Genomic DNA, 19956 nt, shown 5'->3' on the forward strand with positions numbered 1-19956 from the left:
GACAATGATTCTTTAGTTGTGGACATTACATCGCCGCAATCCCTCTCTTGCTCTTGGTCCTCATCTTTGTAAGTCACCTTGATTTAGCACCTGTGTGTTTTATCAGTTTCTTTATGTAAATATTTAGCGAACTCCATGACAGTAGGTAAAGCAAGGGACTGTAGCAGCACACAAGTAGACTACAAATGCATGCTGGGCCAGGCATGCCCTGAGCTCATGAAGTGAGCGCTACTGGAGCGAAATTGAAGCAGGCGAGAAGGCCGACCCTCCAACCTTTTTGTAATCTCACTCCGCGCTCCAGTCAAATTGGGCACTCTTCGCTTCGCTCCAGTTCCGTTCCCATACTCTGGTGATAAGCGGTCCGGAACTGGGATTTTAAACAATCCAACATGACAATGGGAGGAGAGAAAGACTATGAGGGATGAGAGAAAGAAAGAAAGGGAGCATGCGACAGAGAGGAGGCACGGAGAGTGACGGAAAAAGAGTGACTGAGAAGAAAGGCAGAGCGAGTGAGTGAGATGGCGACAGAGGGAATAAGAGAGAGAGAAAGATGAAGAGAGCAAAATAATGCCAATAATGTCTTTCTCCGGTGTATCTGGCCCGGTGGGGTGTGAGGGCCTGTTTTTAGATGGACGATTGCCCCCCCCCACACACACACACAGGCCAGAGGCTTGAACACTAATTGGGAGATTGTTTTGTAAATGCCTCATCAAAAAGATGTCTGGTGATTTTTGTTGGGGTGAGCTTTTTGTCTCCTGCCTAATTTGTTTGGCACCCGTTTATCGCCGGCCCACACAACTGGAGAGCAGCCAATCAGATGGCAGAACAGATGTTTTAACCCTGTCCGGGTTGAGAGCATAGTATTTCACACTACAGTTACAGTACTTTTATCACACTGCATGCTCGTATTCCAAGCATCCTTATGTACTGTGTAGGCCTTGCGAAAAGTGCCCTGCATATGGAAATACAGAGAACTCCGCATACAGTGTTCACATCCGTGCAGGAGAATTTAATCACTATAAGTAGTTGACCACTAAATCCACATTCACTATAAGCAGAGTCTACTATATACAGAGAGTGTACTATATGGTTAATACGCTGCCATTTGAAACACAGCCGTAGACATTGTTTATGGGACGTGTCTCTGCCCTGTGAGTTAGCCCTCCTCCAGCTCCATTAGGTCTGTGTTAGCTCTGCCTGATAATGTCATCTCCTCCAGGCTTGTTTACAGACGGGCTAGGAGATATGAGGGGCCCATCACACTGGGTTATGTGTTTCTGACTGGGGCCCTCTGCTTTAAAAATATTCAGACAGAGAGAGCTCGGGTCCAGAGGGGGTTTGTGACGGAGGAGTGTGTGTGTGTGTGTGTTGTACGGTATGAGTGAAAGCATATGGCTGACCAGAGAGTTCAACTCTGAGTAGATCTCTCCATAAACCTGCATACCTACACAACTTAATGCAAGTTCGTGTGTGCCTGCGTGTATCTGCTGTATTTATGATAGAGTGTGTTCAATTTGGGGCTTTGTCCCTCATTCTTCAGGGGAGGTTCACAACTGTCAGTTGTGTTTCTTGTTAGGATCTCTTTCCGTAGGTGTTCTGCTCCCCCTGCCTTGCTTGTACTTCTGAAGAGACCTCTAATTGACATTGGAACTCACACGGATTCTATTGTGACACATTTTCTCTCCACTCACAGGTGTCTTTGTAGTCGGTGCATGTGGCACAATGTTCCTAAGGGATTTTGTTGATGTGTTTTTATGTGTGTTTAAAAAAAAAAGTTTGTTTAAAAAGTTGATGGAAATGATAGTAATGATGAGACAGAGTATAAAATAAGTCCCTGAAGTGTGTGTGTGTCCTTGTGTAAATGTGTGTTGGAGATATGTATTTTGATGTTTCATTGAGTTCTTTTGAGATGAAATACTTTGAAGATTCTATTTACTCAGACAGAACCCTGAAACTTCTAGAACGTGAAGAAGCCTCTGAAGAGAGTCTGTCTGTCCCCATGAAATGGAGCACTGGAGATAGCGTTAGTGAGTGTGTGCGCCCTGCTGGGTAGCTTACATACATTAAGGGAACATTATCGTCCACATTGCAAATGTACGGTCCCCTTACTAGACGTCAGACAACGTTTCTAAAATTCTCGGACGGCGTCGGGCCGTGCAGCAGGGCCGAATCTTCCAGGAAGTCATCAAACGAAGTCTCTCGGACATTCGGTTTCCGTTTTATGAAATGTTCAAATTTCGGTGTCAATAAAAAAATTGGTGATCTTCAAACATTTTTTACATTTTGTTTTAAGTTACATATCCAGTTGCAGCGTGTTCAGACGAATCTTTTTGAATTGTGTTTCCGAGCTATGCGAGATTTCTGTGATTTTCTGAAATAACACGCACTCATTCAACCCTCTGTAAATAAGTCAGTTCTTAACATAAAGACTTAACTCAATATTCTATAAGTGCCTACCCCAATGTGTTCACTTTCAGCTTCCTGTGTAAACCGGAAGTGCCTTAAAATGGTGTCATAGGTGCTGTTTGGAAGGGTTAAAAAGGTCTGAACTTTTCAAAACTTCATGTGTTATTAGGCAACCCTCATGAACTGTAAATCAGTAATTTCTCACAACAGATGTCAAAGAAAAGCTCTCTCTCTCTCTCTCACACACACACACACACCCACACAAACTGCAACCCCTACGAACTGTAAATCAGTCATGTCTCCCATAAAATTTCCAAGAAAAAAATCACACACAGACAGCTAGGACAGAGGGACACAGTGTGGTGCGTAGAGACAGACAGAGCCTGCAATAGTTACCTTTGTTCAAACTATTAAAGAACCGTCAGATCTAGAGTTCTGAAACTTTAGAAATCTGTTCTAGAGCTCAGGCCAATAGTGCGTGGTGAGTTATGTGGCTCTAGAAGGTTCTCGGACCGAGAAACAGCCTCGTACATTTGCAATAACTTCAATTAATTTTGACATCACAAAAATGACGACATTTAGAAATGTCCCAGAGTCGCAAGACTAGGTGCATTTCAACCGCCTCGGCCCATAGAGACGGACCCTAACGTTTCTGTCCAGCACCAATTAAGGTCTTGCCCGGGCACCGAATGACCTATCGAGCCAAAACTTGGGATTCGGGGTCACCTTAGCTAGGCCTACACATACTGTCTGAACTGGACCTGCAGCTAGAACGTAACTACGTGTTTTACGTTTTTATTATGGTTTGAACAGAAGGTGCTGTGAATTTTGGGCCTGCTCTGAAATATGTGATAGTTGGCTTCTAAACGAGTTGGGAAAAGTGGGTGTGGTGTCAGTTTGTATCAGTTTAGTGTCAGAATGATATCTAATTGACTGATGGACGGTGACTTGCTGGCTGACTTTTGTTAATTTGCAATATGTTTAAACAGTGAGGTACCATCACCAAAATGACATTCTGAAATCAACACCAACAAGCGATGGAGAGGAACCAGAAACACTGCCCGGCCATCCTGAGTTCATCGGGCCAGTCAATTTCGCATTTCTGCAGTATTTTTGAGCATGACAAATCCGTGATGGTAAATGCCCATTGAAACATTTTGCAAATGCACAGGCAAGGCAGCATCTACTCTTCCTGGGTCCAAACACATTAAAACACTTACATTACATATAAAACTAAAGACAGTACATCATATAACATTATTACATCACTACATACTGTGCATTCTGAAAGTATTCAGACCCCTTGACTTTCTCCACATTTTGTTACGTTACAGCCTTATTCTAAAATTGATTATATAGTTTTTTTCACTTATCAATCTACACACAATACCCAATATTGACAAATGTTTAAATGTTAATTGACAAAGCAAAAACAGTTTGTTTAAAAAAAAAATATTTGCTAATATATTTTTTTAACAAATACATTTATATAAGTATTCAGACCTTTTACTCAGTACTTTGTTGAAGCACCTTTGGCAGCGATTACAGCCTCAAGTCTTCTTGGTTATAACGATACAAGCTTGGCACAGCTGTATTTGGGGAGTTTCTCCCATTCTTCTCTGCAGATCCACTCAAGTTTTGTCAGGTTGGATGGGGAGCTTTGCTGCACAGATATTTTCAGATGTCTCCAGAGATGTTCGATCGGGTTCAAGTCCGGGCTCTGGCTGGGCCACTCAACGACATTCAGAGACTTGTCTCAAAGCCATTCCTGTGTTGACTTGGCTGTGTGCTTAGGGATGTTGTCCTGTTAGACTGGGGTGACGGTTGACCTTCCAAGGTCCTAAGCTCTCTGGAGCAGGTTTTCATCAAGGATCTCTCTGTACGTTGCTCCGTTCATCTTTGCCTGGATCCAGACTATTCTCCGAGTCCCTGCCGCTGAAAAACATCCCCACACCATGATGCTGCCACCACCATGCTTCACCGTAGGGATTGTGCCAGGTTTCCTCCAGACGTGATGTTTGGCATTTAAGCCAAAGAGTTCAATCTTGGTTTCATCAGACCAGAGAATCTTGTTTCTCATGGTCCGAGAGTCTTTAGGTGCCTTTTGACAATCTCAAAGTGGGCTGTCAAGTGCCTTTTACTGAGGAGTGGCTTCCGTCTGGCCACTCTACCCTAAAGACCTGATTGGTGGAGTGCTGCAGAGATGGTTGTCCTTCTGGAAGGTTCTGCCGTCTCCACAGAGGAACTCTAGAGCTCTGTCGGAGTGACCATCGGGTTCTAGATCACCTCCCTGACAAAGGCCCTTCTCCTCCTATTGCTCAGTTTGGCCGGGAGGCCAGCTCTAGGAAGAGTCTTGGCGGTTCCAAACTTCTTCCATTTAAGAATGATGGAGGCCACAGTGTTCTTGGGGACCTTCAATGCTGCCAAAGTGTTTTTTTTACCCTTCCCCAGATCTGTGCCTCGACACAATCCTGTTTCAGAGCTCTATGGACAATTCCTTCTACCTCATGGCTTGGTTTTTGCTCTAACATGCACTTACAGCTGTGGAATCTTATATAGACAGGTGTGTGCCTTTCCAAATCATGTCCAATCAATTGAATTTACCACAGGTGGACTCCAAATAAGTTGCAGAAACTTCTCAAGAATGATCAATGGAAACAGGATGCGCCTGAGCCCAATTTCGAGTCTCATAGCAAAGGGTCTGTATACTTTATTATTTTTTTTATTTAAATAAGGTATTTATTTTTAAAATTTGTAATACATTTGCAAACATTTATAAAAAAATGTTTTTGCTTTGTAGCTATGGGTATTGTGTGTAGATTGCTGAGGATATTTTCTATTTGTATCCATTTTAGAATAAGGCTGTAACGTAACAAAATGTGGAAAAGTCCAGGGGTCTGACTACTTCCTGAAGGCACTTTATCTACAATACTCCCATACAACAATGTCACAATGTATTCATATGCGTGTGTCTGTACCTTGTGTGTGTCTCTTCACAGTCTCCGTTGTCCCATAATGTGTATTTTTGTGTATTAAATCTGATTCTACTGCTTGCATCAGTCATGGCTCTATGTCGTACTGTGCGCCTCCCATAGATTGTTCTGGACTTGGGGACTGTGAAGAGACCTCTGGTGGCATGCCTTGTGGGGTATGCATGTGTGTCTGAGCTGTGTGCCTCCCATAGTCTGTTCTGGACTTGGGGATTGTGAAGAGACCTCTGGTGGCATGCCTTGTGGGGTATGCATGTGTGTCTGAGCTGTGTGCTAGTAGTTTAAACAGACAGCTCGGTGCATTCAGCTTGTCAACACCTCTTACAAAAACAAGTAGTGATGAGAAATTGACATGCTTATCATTAATGTTAGCTCTCATGGTGTACTTTTAAGAGCCAGCCTTAAAATATACAGGGGGTATGGGTACCAAGTCAATGTGCTGGGGTACAGGTTAGTCGAGGTAAAGTGACTGTGCATAGATAATAAACAGCGAGTAGCAGCAGTGTAAAAACAAAGGGGGGTGTGGGGGTGTCAATATAACTCGTCCGGATGACCATTTGATGAATTGTTCACGAGTCTTATGACTTAGGGGTAGAAGCTGTTTAGAAGCCTTTTGGTCCTAGAATTGTTGTGCATTAGCAGAGAGAACAGTCTATGACTTGGGTGCCTCTGACACCGCCTAGTGTATATACAGTTGATGTCGGAAGTTTACATACACCTTAGCCAAATGCATTTAAACTCAGTTTTTCACAATTCCTGACATTTAATCCTAGTAAAAATTCCCTGTCTTAGGTCAGTTAGGATCACCACTTTATTTTAAGAATGTGGAATGAGAATTATTTATTTATTTCAGCTTTTATTTCTTTCATCACATTCCCAGTGGGTCAGAATTGTACAAATACTCAATTAGCATTTGGTAGCATTGCCTTTAAATTGTTTAACTTGGGTCAAACTTTTTGGGAAGCCTTCCACAAGCTTCCCACAACAAGTGGTGTGAATTATGGCCCATTCCTCCTGACAGAGCTGGTGTAACTGTAGGTTTGTAGGCCTCCTGGCACACACAGTTTTTCAGTTCTGCCTACACATTTCCTATAGGATTGAGGTCAGGGCTTTGTGATGGCCACTCCACTACCTTGACTTTGTTATCCTTAAGCCATTTTGCCACAACTATGGACGTATGCTTGTGACCAAGCTTTAACTTCCTGACTGATGTTTTGAGATGTTGCTTCAATATATCCACATAATTTTCCTTCCTTATCATACCATCTATTTTGTGAAGTGCACCAGTCCCTCCTGCAGCAAAGCACCCCCACAATATGATGCTGCCACAACCATGCTTCACGGTTGGGGTGGTGTTCTTCGTCTTGCAAGCCTCTCCCTTTTTCCTCCAAACATAACGATGGTCATTATGGCCAAATAGTTATATTTTTGTTTCATCCGACCAGGGGACATTTCTCCAAATAGTACAATCTTCTGTCCCCATGTGCCGTTGCAAACTATAGTCTGTCTTTTTTATGGTGGTTTTGGAGCAGTGGCTCCTTCCTTGCCGAGTGGCCTTTCAGGTTATGTCGATATAGGACTTGTTTTACCGTGGATATAGATACTTTTGTACCTGTTTTCTCCAGCATCTTCACAAGGTCCTTTGCTGTTGTTCGGTGATTGATTTGCACTTTTCGCGCCAAAGTACGTTCATCTCTAGGAGACAGAACGTGTCTCCTTCCTGAGCGGTATGACGGCTGCGTGATCCCATGGTGTTTCTACTTGCGTACTATTGTTTGTACAGATGAACGTGGTACCTTCGGGCGTTTTGAAATTGCTCCCAAGGATGAACCAGACTTGTGGAGGGCTACAATTTTTTCCCGAGGTCTTGGCTGATTTATTTTGATTTTCCCATGATGTCAAGCAAAGAGGCAGTGTGTTTGAAGGTGGGCCTTGAAATACATCCAGGAGCATCAGAGCCGGTGTAGTAGGATTCAATCTTAGTCCTGTACTGACGCTCTGCCTGTTTCATGGTTCGTCCGAGGGCATAGCGGGATTTCTTATACGCTTCCGGGTTAGAGTCCCACTCCTTTAGAAGCGGTAGCTATAGCCTTTAGCTCGGTGCAGATGTTGCCTGTAATCCATGGCTTCTGGTTGGGGTATGTACATACGGTCACTGTGGGGACGACGTCGTCATTGCACAAATTGATGAAGTCAGTGACTGATGTGGTGTACTCCTCATTGCCATTGGATGAATCCCGGAACATATTCCAGTCTGTGCTAGTAAAACAGTCATGTAGTGTAGCATCTGCGTTATCTGACCACTTCCGTATCGAGACTTCTTTAATATTAGACATTGTGCACCAGCTGTTATTGACAAATAGACACACACCCCCACCCCTCGTCTTACCAGACGTTTTGACATTTGACACATTCGGGGAAAGCATTGTAACAGCTGGTCAAAATAAAACCGTACTCTAAACCCTCTCTATTATCATAATGATCTATGCACAGTGATTACAACACCCACTTCATCTTCAGTGTCCATGCCTCCACAGCCTTTTGCCAATACATTGTTGAACATAGAAATGAAATATGTCGATTCTGCAGTGTTGAAAGAAGACATGGCGCATGTTTAAGGAACATCTTTATTAGCAGTAAAGAAAGCTTGTTTTTTCATAATTAAACATTTTAAAAGCAACACATTTATTTTTCAGGCATTGCCATCAATTCTTGCGAACCCTTCTTACAGATTAGAGGAGAGCGAGAGAGAGTAGAGAGAACATTGGACTGTGAGGAAGAGTTAGCTTTCACTCTCAAATGTCAGCTTTTGCGTTAAATGGGTTTAATCAAAGCAATGTGTAGAGTACATTTGGTACTTTTTCATTTTGAATACGAACATTTATTCATACTTAAGACAGAGCAAATACAATTCTGATTCTAAGATTCCAATGACAAAATACAAATAATGTGTAATGAACCTTAACTAAATAAACTGATTTGTAAATGTAGAAATGCAATCTGTTATGAAAAATAGTTCCCGTTCCAACAATACCTTTCAGAGTCTTGTTAATCAGGCTGTGTGATTGACAGGAGAGATGATCAGAGGGGCAGAGTTTTCACCACCATCATTACTAGAGGGGCTGAAGTATGGATAGAGTTTCTCTGTGAAGGTGCAGCCAGTGAAAGAGTAGATATGAGACCTGGCCTCCACATCATAAAAGGAGACCTGACCCTCTTCATAATCCACAAACACCCCCAATATATGGGGCTTCTCTCTCAGGGAGAGGGGAACACCAGGGCCAGCTAGAGCCTTGTACTCTCCATTCCTCAGCCGTACAGTCCAGTATCCATTATTAGGTGTCAGTGGGATGTTTTTCTTCTTCCTGTTGATGGACTCTCTGGCCACTCCTAAATCCCACTTAGTCTTCCCTTTGACAGTCACCTCATAATAAAATCTCCATGAGGAGAATATTTCTTTCCCAAGGACATCACTGTAATTATTAAACCTTTTTGGATTGTTAGGAACATTCTGTTTTGTGTCTCCAGTTTTCACTTGTTTTCCACCCTCAGACAGGATGAGGTAGGGATGTGCTGTATCAGGGTCCAGAGTCACGTCCACTGCATACTGCTGAATCCTCTTCAGCTCAGCGTCACACAACTTCTTCACTTCACTCATAATGGTCTCCTCCACTTGAGACGCAGCTCTCCTCACAGTCCCCACACACAGATCACCGTGAACACTGATCTCAGACCAGTCTCTGGTGTCTGGAGGGGTGTAAAGGGATGGAAAGCTCTGGGGGAGGTGCAGGTGGTCCTCAGTGTGTGAGAGCTGCTCCAGCTCAATGCTTCTCCTCTTTAGCTCAGTGACTTCCTGCTCCAGCTCTTTAATGAGCCCTTCAGCCTGTCTTTCTACTGCTCTCTGCTTCTCCCCAATCACCCCAATGAGCTCAGCCTGACTTCTCTCAATGGAGCACACCAGAGCAGTGAAGACCTGTTCACTGTCTGATATCTCTCGCTCTGACTCTCTCTTGCTGAGATCTACTGAGTGTTTGATCTCCTGAACCTTCTGCAGTCTCTCCTGGATCATCTTCTGCACTTCTGCCTCAGTCTTCCTAAGCTGAGCCTTCCTCTCTCCACGCTCTTCCTCTAGAGGGACACTGTCATGAGTCATGTGGTCTGCTTTCAAGCAGAAGACACAAAGAGACATCTGGTCACTTCTACAGAACAGCTCTAGAGGTCTGTCATGCTTTTTACACATCGTGTCTTCCAGTTTCTCCACAGGGTCAATTAGCTTGTGCCTCTTTAAGGCTTGGGATATCTGATGAGGCTCCAGGTGAGTCTCACAGTAAGAGGCCAGACACACCAGACAGGACTTCAGGGCCTTGAGCTTTGTCCCAGTGCAGACATCACAGGACACTTCTCCTGGTAGGTCAGGGTGGAGGCCTTGGTTGCTGTTAGATTCCCTAACACTCTTTCTGAACTGCACAGCCATCTCAGAAATGAACGTATTGACGAACAGATCTGGTCTCTTATCAAATGTATTTTTACACATGGGACACTGGCACAGGTCACTGGTATCCCAGTACTTTGTGATACAGGCCTTGCAGAAGTTGTGTCCACATGAAGTAGAGACGGGCTCTGTGAACACATCCAGACAGATAGAACACAGGAACTGCTCTTCGGGCAGGAGACTGCTGGAGGTGGCCATATCTAGACAAGAGACCAAAGGTGAAACCATAAACCATTTCCTGGAATTCTTATGGGATTGATATTAACATACTGGAGATAAAGAAACTGGATCATATTTAAACACGGTCGAGTTTAGGTTGACTTGTCCATGTTTATCTGTCTACTCACCTGTGTTTATGTGAGTGTGGATGCTGTCTCTGTTCTTTCCATTTGTGGGGTCAAATTAGGCCTAAAAGCTTGTTTTTTAGAAATATTTATAAAGTGTTCGAGAGAGTTTGTTCCCGTACACAATATACTGTACGTCTCACCACTTTAGTTTCAGTTCAGTAAAGTGAAGTTGAAGTGCTCCTCCCCCCCCGGATTCTGCTCTGCGGCGTTTCTCTTCCTATTAACCCTTTACACGACTGAACTCTCCCAAGTTCTCTTCCACACTTCGACCGAAAGAGCAATCATCGGGACTGCTTGCAATCGACAGCAATCTACATTTACAGGTCAATTTAGTCCGCGTAATTGTTCAGCCATAAACGATGTAGTGATAACAAACGTTCTTGTTACGTTATTTTACCATCTTAAGTCAACCAAGACAGAGTGACCTCCGAGAGGACAGTTAAAACAGGGCAGGTTTTCATCGTTTTCACCGGTCTAGATAAATGATGTGATCACCAAAGTGCTTTTTGTGTTATTTTCACTGGTGTGTGTGTGTGTGTGTTTTTTTTGTCTCCTAAAGAGCAATTCAAAGTTTGAGACAGTTTGTTCTGCTGTTAAACATATAGCTCCCTCATTAAGATTCCCTGAAAAGTACAATTACATTACTCCGCTCCTTCCTGTGCAATGGTTCTGTGTGATGTATCTTTCTTTTTACTGCGCCATACGGTTAAACATGATCTTTCACTGTTTTAATTGTTCTCATCCACCGTCATTGCTTTGACCTCTACTAAAGTGTTTTAGTCCACATTTTAGTCCACATATCTAGATGCGCTCTAGATAGACTGTTATTGACGATAATGCGGTGTTCAGTTCCTGCCTCGGCCTCTTCTCTGTTCCAGACGTGCACCCCAACTCTCTCTACATGACGAACGGACATTCATTCTGTGGAAGGGATCTCCTCTTCCTCTTTTCCATTCAGCACAGAAGATCTGTGATCATAACAGTATATACACAGGGATGCATCATCCACTTAGGATTTGGAGTGTATGTGGCCCATTGTCTTTAGCCTATGGAATGTCGAACGTACAAACATATGGACATCAGAATAATCAAAGTTATGCAACGACATAACTGTTTTTTTTTTCCCAGGTTCATATCCTTTTGAAAGTTTTCCTTTTCAGTAAATACAATCATTTATTTGCAAGGTTAAGACAGAAATCAGCGTGTCAAATGTTTTATTTGATTGTAAGATTTCAGAGGACAGTAGTTTAAATACTAATCATACCGGTACTGAGTCAATGTGTAGGTGTACAGGTTAGACGAGGTAATTTGTACATGTAGGTAGGGGTAAAGTGACTGCATAGGTAATAAACAGCGAGTAGCAGCAGTGTAAAAAACAAATGGGGGGGTGTCAATGTAAATATCTCTCTTGCTGAGTTCTGCTGAGTGTTTGATCTCTTGAATCTTCTGCAGTTTCTCCTGGATCATCTTCTGCACTTCTGCCTCAGTCTTCCTAAGCTGAGCCTTCCTCTCCCCACTCTCTTCCTCTAGAGGGACACTGTCATGTGGTCTGTGCAGAACTGACACACACACACACATCTTGTCAGTCCTACAGAACAGCTCTAGAGGTCTGTCGTGCTTCTTACACATCCTGTCTTCCAGGTTCTCCACAGGGTTGATCAGCTTGTGTCTCTCTAAGGCTGAGACTCTCTGAGGCACCAGGTGAGTCTCGCCGTAAGAGGTCTGACACACCAGGCAGGACTTCAGGGCCTCTTCCCAGTGCAGATGTCACAGGACACATCCCAGGTTGGGCAGAGAACTCCTTTTTTTTAACCTCTGATTTAAATCTTTAAATGTTCCACAACTACTCAACATTGTGTTGACACGACGCTCAGGTCTTCTGTAGAATTACGCCTTACACAGGTCAGTGGCATCCCAATACCCGCTGATACAGGCATTGCGGAAGTTGTGTCCACAGGAAGTGGTGACCGGCTCAGTAAGCACATGTTGACGGACAGAGAACAGGAACGGCTCTTCAGACAGGCGACTGCTGGAGGTGTCGCCGTATCTAGACAGAGACCAGAGGTGAAACAATAAGGCATTTACTGGAGTCAGTACCCTGTGGTACTGCTTTTCATAGTTTCCAGTTGAGAGGTTTTTTTCTGATGGGGTATATATGGGATCATACATATGGGATCATTCTTGATAAGTAATTTCTTTACATGGCATATAAATGAGTCATTTTTACCAAAGATAATTTAACTCCAATACTGTAGCTACTCTAAATTTAAGAAGACAAGAGAATACATAAAACGCGATCTCTCTACTCACCTCTTTGTGGCTATATTCTTTGTTCCTTCTGTCAGTGTTATTAAAAGTTGATCGAGTTTAGCGTTTTAAGAGATTTCCAAAGAGATTGAGATAGTATGTTCCCGTGCACAATGTATGTCTCAGTTTCACAGAGTAAAATGATGTCTTTCTGCCTCACACAATATTGCTATGCACTTTGAAACAGTAAGCGGGATGGAGTTAACCCTTGATATGGATGACCTCTCTGAACTCTCTGTCCTTAGACACTTCAAAGACAAAAGTTAACTTTAAATTATAAGAATAGCTCGAAATCTGTTAAAACATGACATGTGCTTTTTTTTATAAGATAAAGATGATTTTTCTCCAGTGTTCAACTTGAACGTTTTCCTTCAAAAGGTGCATTACCAGTCCTCCCTGTACAATATTGCTGTACCATTTCTACTGCACCGCGAGGTTTAAAGGGATTTTACTGTTTCTATTGAGCACAAGGTTGAAGTGTTTTCTGAAAGGGGTTCGGCAGAAATCTGCAATATGATATACTTTATGCATTAGATCTGTCTATGAATTGTCATGGGGTTATTAGTTTGTTGTGTATTGTAAAAATGTCCCCTATCTCTTCTTCTATTCCCTCCCCTTCACTGTAAACAAAGTCAGTGTCTGTGTGTGGGTGACTAAATGTAAAGTGGATGGATAGGGACTGGTGGTGTCTGCTGAGTGATGGAGTTGCCATCTCTCGGTTACTCTATGGATATTAGATGACTGTGCCTGCCCAGCTGCTCACACAACAACACACCTGGACAGACAGGCAGAGATAGAGACCCCGCTCTCATCAAATCTTAATGACCTGGGGTGTGAGTGTGATTATGCCTTTTTTGATACAATGTTCTGTGACTCAGCACAATTGACTGTATCACACCCAGAGGAAAAGGGAGAGAGAGAGATTTGTTTTCGTAGCTCAGCGGAGCATCTGCTCAATGTATCTTCTAGACGTTCCTAATTAGCAACTAGGGAGCCTATGTGTACATAGCTCTCAAAGATTTATGAGTATATCTCTCTCCCTCTGCCCTCCCCTCCCTCCGTATCTTGCTATTCCTCTTCCTCTCTGCTCTTCCTTTCGATATCCTTTCTTAGAGGTGTACTAAAGCAATAAGGCCCGAGGAGGTGTGATATATGGCCAATATATACCACGGCTAAGGGCTGTTCTTATGCACGACGCAACGTGGAGTGCCTGGACACAGCCCTTAGCCGTGGTATATTGGCCATATATCACAAACCCCCGAGGTGCCTTATTGCTATTATAAACTAGTTACCAACTTAATTAGAGCAGTAAAAATACATGTTTTGTCATGTACCACGGTTGTCAGCCAATCAGCATTCAGGGCTCAAACCACTCCGTTTGTGGAGCTGAGATGTGTATTACTTCAGTGGTGAACTTAATACTATAACACACATACACCTTTCAGTGTACCCAAACCAGACCCTGAGTGGCTTAGAGTTCTCTGGGCGGTGAGCTTTCATTTGTCATTGATGAGAGTTGATGGTTCACTCTGGCAGATAATTGAATTCTCATTTGGCCTCTTGTTTTAGAGAAAGCCTGGGTCCAAGTCAAATGAAGCCAGTAGGCTCATTTCAAAAACAATGAGGCCAAACAGAATTGACTAACACAACTGGCTCGGCCTCATTATCGACTGATTAGAACAGAGTGTGTGGCCTTACAGTAATGGCTTTTCTCCTGGTGTAGACATGCAGTAAAACCACTAACTACCTCAACACGCCCTCGCTTTGCCGATCAGATTTGACTTGTAATCCTGCCGACGGCCTCAAGTTCAGTTGCTCAAACATTTGTCTCTGCTGCACAACCACACAATGTACAGTAAGTTCAGTTATTGAGTGAGTGAGCTTCAGTTTGTGCAATACAGGAGTGTTTGCATATATCGGATTTTGTAATGGTTTATCACAGCCTCTGGGCCTCTACCTTTGGCTGATCTACAGTGCCTTCAGAAAGTATCCACACCCCTTGACTCTTCCCTCATTTTGTTATGTTACAGCCTGAATTTAAAATTGATTCATTGAGATTTAGTGTTACTGGGCTTACGCACATTTATGTCCCATAAATTCAAAGTGGAATTATGTTTTTGGAAATTGTTCCAAAATGAAAAAGTGAAATGTCTTGAGTCAATAAGTATTCAACCCTTTGTTATGGCCTAAATAAGTTCAGGAGTGAAAATGTGTTTACAAAATCACACAATAAGTTGCATGGACTGTGTGCAAAAATAGTGTTTTAACATGATGTTTGAATGACTACCTCATCTCTGTACACCACACATGCAATTATCTGTAAGGTCCCTCAGTCGAGCAGTGAATTTCAAACACAGATTCAACCACAAAGACCAGGGAGGTTCTTCCAATGCCTCGGAAAAAATGGCACCTATTGGTAGATGGGTAAAAAATAAATAGACATTGAATGTACCTTTGAGAATGGTGAAGTTATGAATTACACTTTGGATGGTGTATTAATACACCCAGTTACTACAAAGATACAGGTGTCCTTCCTAACTCAGCCGGACAGGAAGGAAACCGCTCAGGGATTTCACCATGAGGCCAATGGGGACTTTAAAACAGTTATATAGTTTATTGGCTGTGATAGGAGAAAACCTGAGATGAATCAACAATTTTGCAGTTCGTTCCAGTCATTGGCAGCAGAGAACTGGAAGGAAAAGGCGGCCAAAGGAGGAATTGGCTTTGGGGGTGACTAGTGAAATATACCTGCTGGAGCATGTGCTACGTGTGGGTGCTGCTATGGTGACCAGTGAGCTGAGATAAGGCGGGGATTTACCTTGCAGAGACTTGTAGATGACCTGGAGCCAGTGGGTTTGGCGACGAGTATGAAGCGAGGGCCAGCCAACGAGAGCGTACAGGTCGCAATGGTGGGTAGTATATGAGGCTTTGGTGACAAAACGGATGGCACTGTGATAGACTGCATCCAATTTGTTGAGTAGATGTTGTAGGCTATTTTGTAAGTGACATCGCCAAAGTCGAGGATTGGTAGGATGGTCAGTTTTACGAGGGTATGTTTGGCAGCATGAGGAAGGATGCTTTGTTGTGAAATAGGAAGCCGATTCTAGATTTAATTTTGAAATGGAGATGTTTCATGTGAGTCTGGAAGGAAAGTTTACAGGAGAGTCTAACCAGAAGGAGAGTCTAACCAGATACCTAGGTATTTGTAGTTGTCCACATATTCTGCCCGCCCAGTGATGCTGGACGGGCGGGAAGGTATGTGCAGTGATCGGTTGAAGAGCATGCATTTAGTTTTACTTGCATTTAAGAGCAGTTGGAGGCCACGGAAGGAGAGTTGTATGGCATTGAAGTTTGTCTGGAGGTTAGTTAACACAGTGTCCAAAGAAGGGCCAGAGGTATACCGAATGGTGTCGTCTGCGTAGAGGTGGATCAAAGAATCACCAGCAGCAAGAGCGACATCATTGATGTATACAGAGAAGAGAGTTGGCCCAAGAACTGAACCATGTGGCACCCCCATAGAGACTGCCAGAGGTCCGGACAACAGGCCCTCCGATTTGACCCACTGAACTCTGTCTGAGAAGTAGTTGGTGAACCAGGCGAGGCAATCCTTTGAGAAACCAAGGCTGTTGAGTCTGCCAATAAGAATGTTGTGATTGACAGAGTCGAAAGCCTTGGCCAGGTCGATGAATACGGCTGCACAGTAATGTCTCTTATCGATGGCGGTTATGATATCGTTTAGGACCTTGAGTGTGGCTGAGGTGCACCCATGACCAGCTCTGAAACCAGATTGCATAGCGGAGAAAGTACGGCGGGATTCGAAATGGTCGGTAATCTATTTGTTAACTTGGCTTTCGAAGACCGTAGAAAGGCAGGGTAGAATAGATATAGGTCTGTAGCACTTTGGGTCTAGAGTGTCTCCCCCTTTGAAGAGGGGGGTGACTGCGACAGCTTTCCAATCTATGGGAATCTCAGACGATACGAAAGAGAGGTTGAACAGGCTCGTAATAGGAGTTGCAACAATTTCGGCAGATCATTTTAGAAGAGAGCATCCAGAATGTCTAGCCCGGCTGATTTGTAGGGGTCCAGATTTTGCAGCTCTTTCAGAACATCAGCTATCTGGATTTGTGTGAAGGAGGAGTGGGGGAGGCTTGGGCGAGTTGCTGTGGAGGGCTGTTTATCGGGGTAGGGGTAGCCAGGTGGAAAGCATGGCCAGCCGTAAAAAAATGCTTATTGAAATTCTCAATTATAGTGGATTTACTGGTGGTGATAGTGTTTCCTATCCTCAGTGCAGTGGGCAGCTGGGAGGAGGTGCTCTTATTCTCCATGGACTTTACAGTGTCCCAGAACATTTTTGAGTTTGTGCTACAGGATGCAAATGTCTGTTTGAAAAAGCTTTCCTTTGCTTTCCTAACTGCCTTTGTATTTTTGTTCCTAACTTCCCTGAAAAGTTCCATATCACGGGGGCTATTCGATGCTAATGCAGAACGCCAGAGGATGATTTGTGCTGGTCAAGGGCAGTCAGGTCTGGAGAGAACCACGGGCTATATCTGTTCCTTGTTCTACATTTTTTGAATTGGGCATGCTTATTTAAGATGATAAGGAAGGCACTTTTAAAGAATAACCAGGCATCCGATACCACTGGGATGAGGTCAATATCCTACCAGAATACCCGGGCCAGGTCATTTTAGAAAGGCCTGCTCGCTGAAGTGTTTTAGGGAGCGTTTGACAGTGATCAGGGGTGGTCGTTTGACCCCAGACCCATTACGGTTGCAGGCAATGAGGCAGTGATCACTGAGATCTTGGTTGAAAACAGCAGAAGTGTATTTGGAGGGCAAGTTGGTTAGGATGATATCTATGAGGGTGCCCGTGTTTACGGATTTGGGGTTGTACCTGGTGGGTTCATTGATAATTTGTGTGAGATTGAGGGCATCAAGCTTAGATTGTAGGATGGCCGGGGTGTTAAGCATGTCACAGTTTAGGTCACCTAGCAGCACGAGTTCTGAAGATAGATGAGGGGCAATCAATTCACATATGGTGTCCAGGGCACAGCTGGGGGCAGAGGGAGGTCTATAGCAAGCGGCAACGGTAAGAGACTTGTTTCTGGAAAGGTGGATTTTTAAAAGTAGAAGTTCGAATTGTATGCTTGTCATTGGCAAGGACTAGGGAGTTTAACAAAAAACGAAGAACAGGCTAAATCCTAGAGGAAAACCTGGTTCAGTCTGCTTTTCAACTGACACCGCAAGACAAAATCACCTTTTAGTACGACAATAACCTAAAATACAAGGCCAAATATACACTGGAGTTGCTTACCAAGACGACATTGAATGTTCCTGAGAGGCCTAGTTACAGTTTTGACTTAAATTGGCTTGAAAATCTATGGCAAGACTTGAAAATTGCTTGAGGAATTAAAAAAACATTTTTCTTGCAAATATTGTACAATCCAGGTGTGCAAAGCTCTTCCAGACTTACTCAGAAAGGCTCACAGCTGTAACATGTATTGACTCAGGGGTTTGAATACTTATGTAAATGAGATATTTCTGTATTTCATTTTCAATTAATTTGCCCCAAAAAATGTACATCTATTTAATCCATTTTTAATTCTGTCTGTAACACAACAAAATGTGTAATAAATCAAGTGGTATCAATAATTTCTGAAGGCACTGTACTGATCCTATTGGCCAGGGTTAAGGCTCTGTACTGATCCTATTGGCCAGGGTTAAGGCTCTGTACTGATCCTATTGGCCAGGGTTAAGGCTCTGTACTGATCCTATTGGCCAGGGTTAAGGCTCTGTACTGATCCTATTGGCCAGGGTTAAGGCTCTGTAGCAGACCAGAATGCCTCTCTTTCATTCCTACACAGCTGATTGGCTCGTCTGTCCCAGGTGTGGGAGGGGTGTAGTGAGAGGGTTAGGGTTGAAGCGTATATCTCGTTCCCATGCACAACTGTCGACTGGTACGAATGGTGTGTGATTGGAAAGCTGAGCACCTGTGTTTTTGTGTGTGTAGCGAGTTGGGTGTACAGTGCATATACGAATGCTGAGCTTATAGATTCCCATGAGAACCTCTCCCATCCAACCTGACAGAGCTTGAGAGGATCTGCAGAGAAGAATGGGAGAAACTCCCCAAATACAGGTGTGCCAAGCTTGTAGAGTCATACCCAAGAAGACTCAAGGCTGTAATCGCTGCCTGAAGGTGCTTCAACACATTACTGAGTAAAGGGTCTAAATATTTATGTAAATGTCAAATTTCAGTTTAACATTTTTAATACATTTGCAAAAAATGTTTTAAAAAACTTTCTTCAATTTTATAATAAGTCTGTAACATATCAAAATGTGGGGAAAAGTAATGATCTGAATGCTGAGCTTATAGATTCCCATGAGAACCTCTCCCCATCTCTTTTCCTTTCTCATTCTCTTATTCTTCCTGTGTCTTTCTGGTCTGGACCACCACTTCACCTCCCCGGTGGTCTCTGTCTTCTCCTGGTGGATGAGCTGACTGTCCGTCACTCCTGAATAAGTCATATCCCAGAGAGAGAACACACTGCAGGAAAACCATCTGCTGCTCCACGTCTAGGAATCTGTTCTCCCCTCTAGGTCAAGCACACTGAAAGTGTGTGTGTGTGATTTAAGATTTGATGCATGTCTGTCGGTGTGTGTGTTTGTCTTCATTCGGGTGTGTGTCTTTGTCCATCCGTGAGTGTGTGTGCGTGTGTCATTATTCATCTCTGTGTGTGTCCATGCGCGCATGTGTGTCAGTACATCTTGGTCCCTGGTATCTGCAGATACTAATGAAGGGGCTGCTCTCAGCGCTGGGCCTCAGTATTAATAACCAGCAGCCTGAAATAGAACTGAATACTATTAACATGCTAATACAATCAGCATGGAGCCCTGTCCGTTTCCCTAGCAGCCTATTCACTTCCACTCTGGTACCACACTGCCTCTCTGTAGAACATCATTATCCTTTCGATACAGTTGTGTGTGTGTGTGTGTGTGTGTGTGTGTGTGTGTGTGTGTGTGTGTGTGTGTGTGTGTGTGTGTGTGTGTGTGTGTGTGTGTGTGTGTGTGTGTGTGTGTGTGTGTGTGTGTGTGTGTGTGTGTGTGTGTGTGTGTGTTAGGGCCTGGACGATATTCGCTAGTATCTTGGCAAGGAAACAAAACACAAAGCAGATTTAACTTCTTCAGGAAAACTACTCTAATATTACAGTCGCGGTATTTATTTTCCAACCTATAGCACAATATGTTACATACAGGTTTTTAAATGGCCACAGAGTTTGGTCTGCATTGTGTTTGCCATGGAAAAAAATATTGCGATACTGGTTTAGTCACAGCCCTAGTGTGTGTGTGTGTGTCAGTGGAGGTTGCTGAGGGGAGGACGGCTCATAATAATGACTGGAACAAAGCAAATGGAATGGCAT

At 43.5% G+C, this 19956-nt stretch overlaps 2 protein-coding genes across 2 annotated transcripts in view; one reads left to right on the forward strand and one right to left on the reverse strand.

Annotated features, from left to right (window-relative positions):
• LOC118392567 (protein O-mannosyl-transferase TMTC1-like) overlaps positions 1 to 19956 on the forward strand; it is a 105047-nt gene that overhangs the window by 18423 nt on the left and 66668 nt on the right. The gene's annotated exons all lie outside the window — the stretch shown is intronic.
• LOC118392377 (zinc finger protein RFP-like) lies at positions 8006 to 10564 on the reverse strand. Its single transcript, XM_035784322.2, has 2 exons — positions 10236 to 10564; positions 8006 to 10088 (listed from the first exon to the last, which is right to left on the reverse strand). The coding sequence occupies exon 2, from the start codon at positions 10084 to 10086 to the stop codon at positions 8449 to 8451; it is 1638 nt and encodes a 545-aa protein (XP_035640215.1). The 5' UTR covers positions 10087 to 10088; positions 10236 to 10564; the 3' UTR covers positions 8006 to 8448.

This window comes from Oncorhynchus keta, chromosome 13, assembly GCF_023373465.1.
Source record: "Oncorhynchus keta strain PuntledgeMale-10-30-2019 chromosome 13, Oket_V2, whole genome shotgun sequence".
Taxonomy (NCBI): Eukaryota; Metazoa; Chordata; class Actinopteri; order Salmoniformes; family Salmonidae; genus Oncorhynchus; species Oncorhynchus keta.

What these genes read in the sequence shown, in the direction of transcription:
- LOC118392377 (XM_035784322.2), bottom strand. Translation starts at nt 10,086, where the DNA reads ATGGCCACCTCCAGCAGTCTCCTGCCCGAAGAGCAGTTCCTGTGTTCT.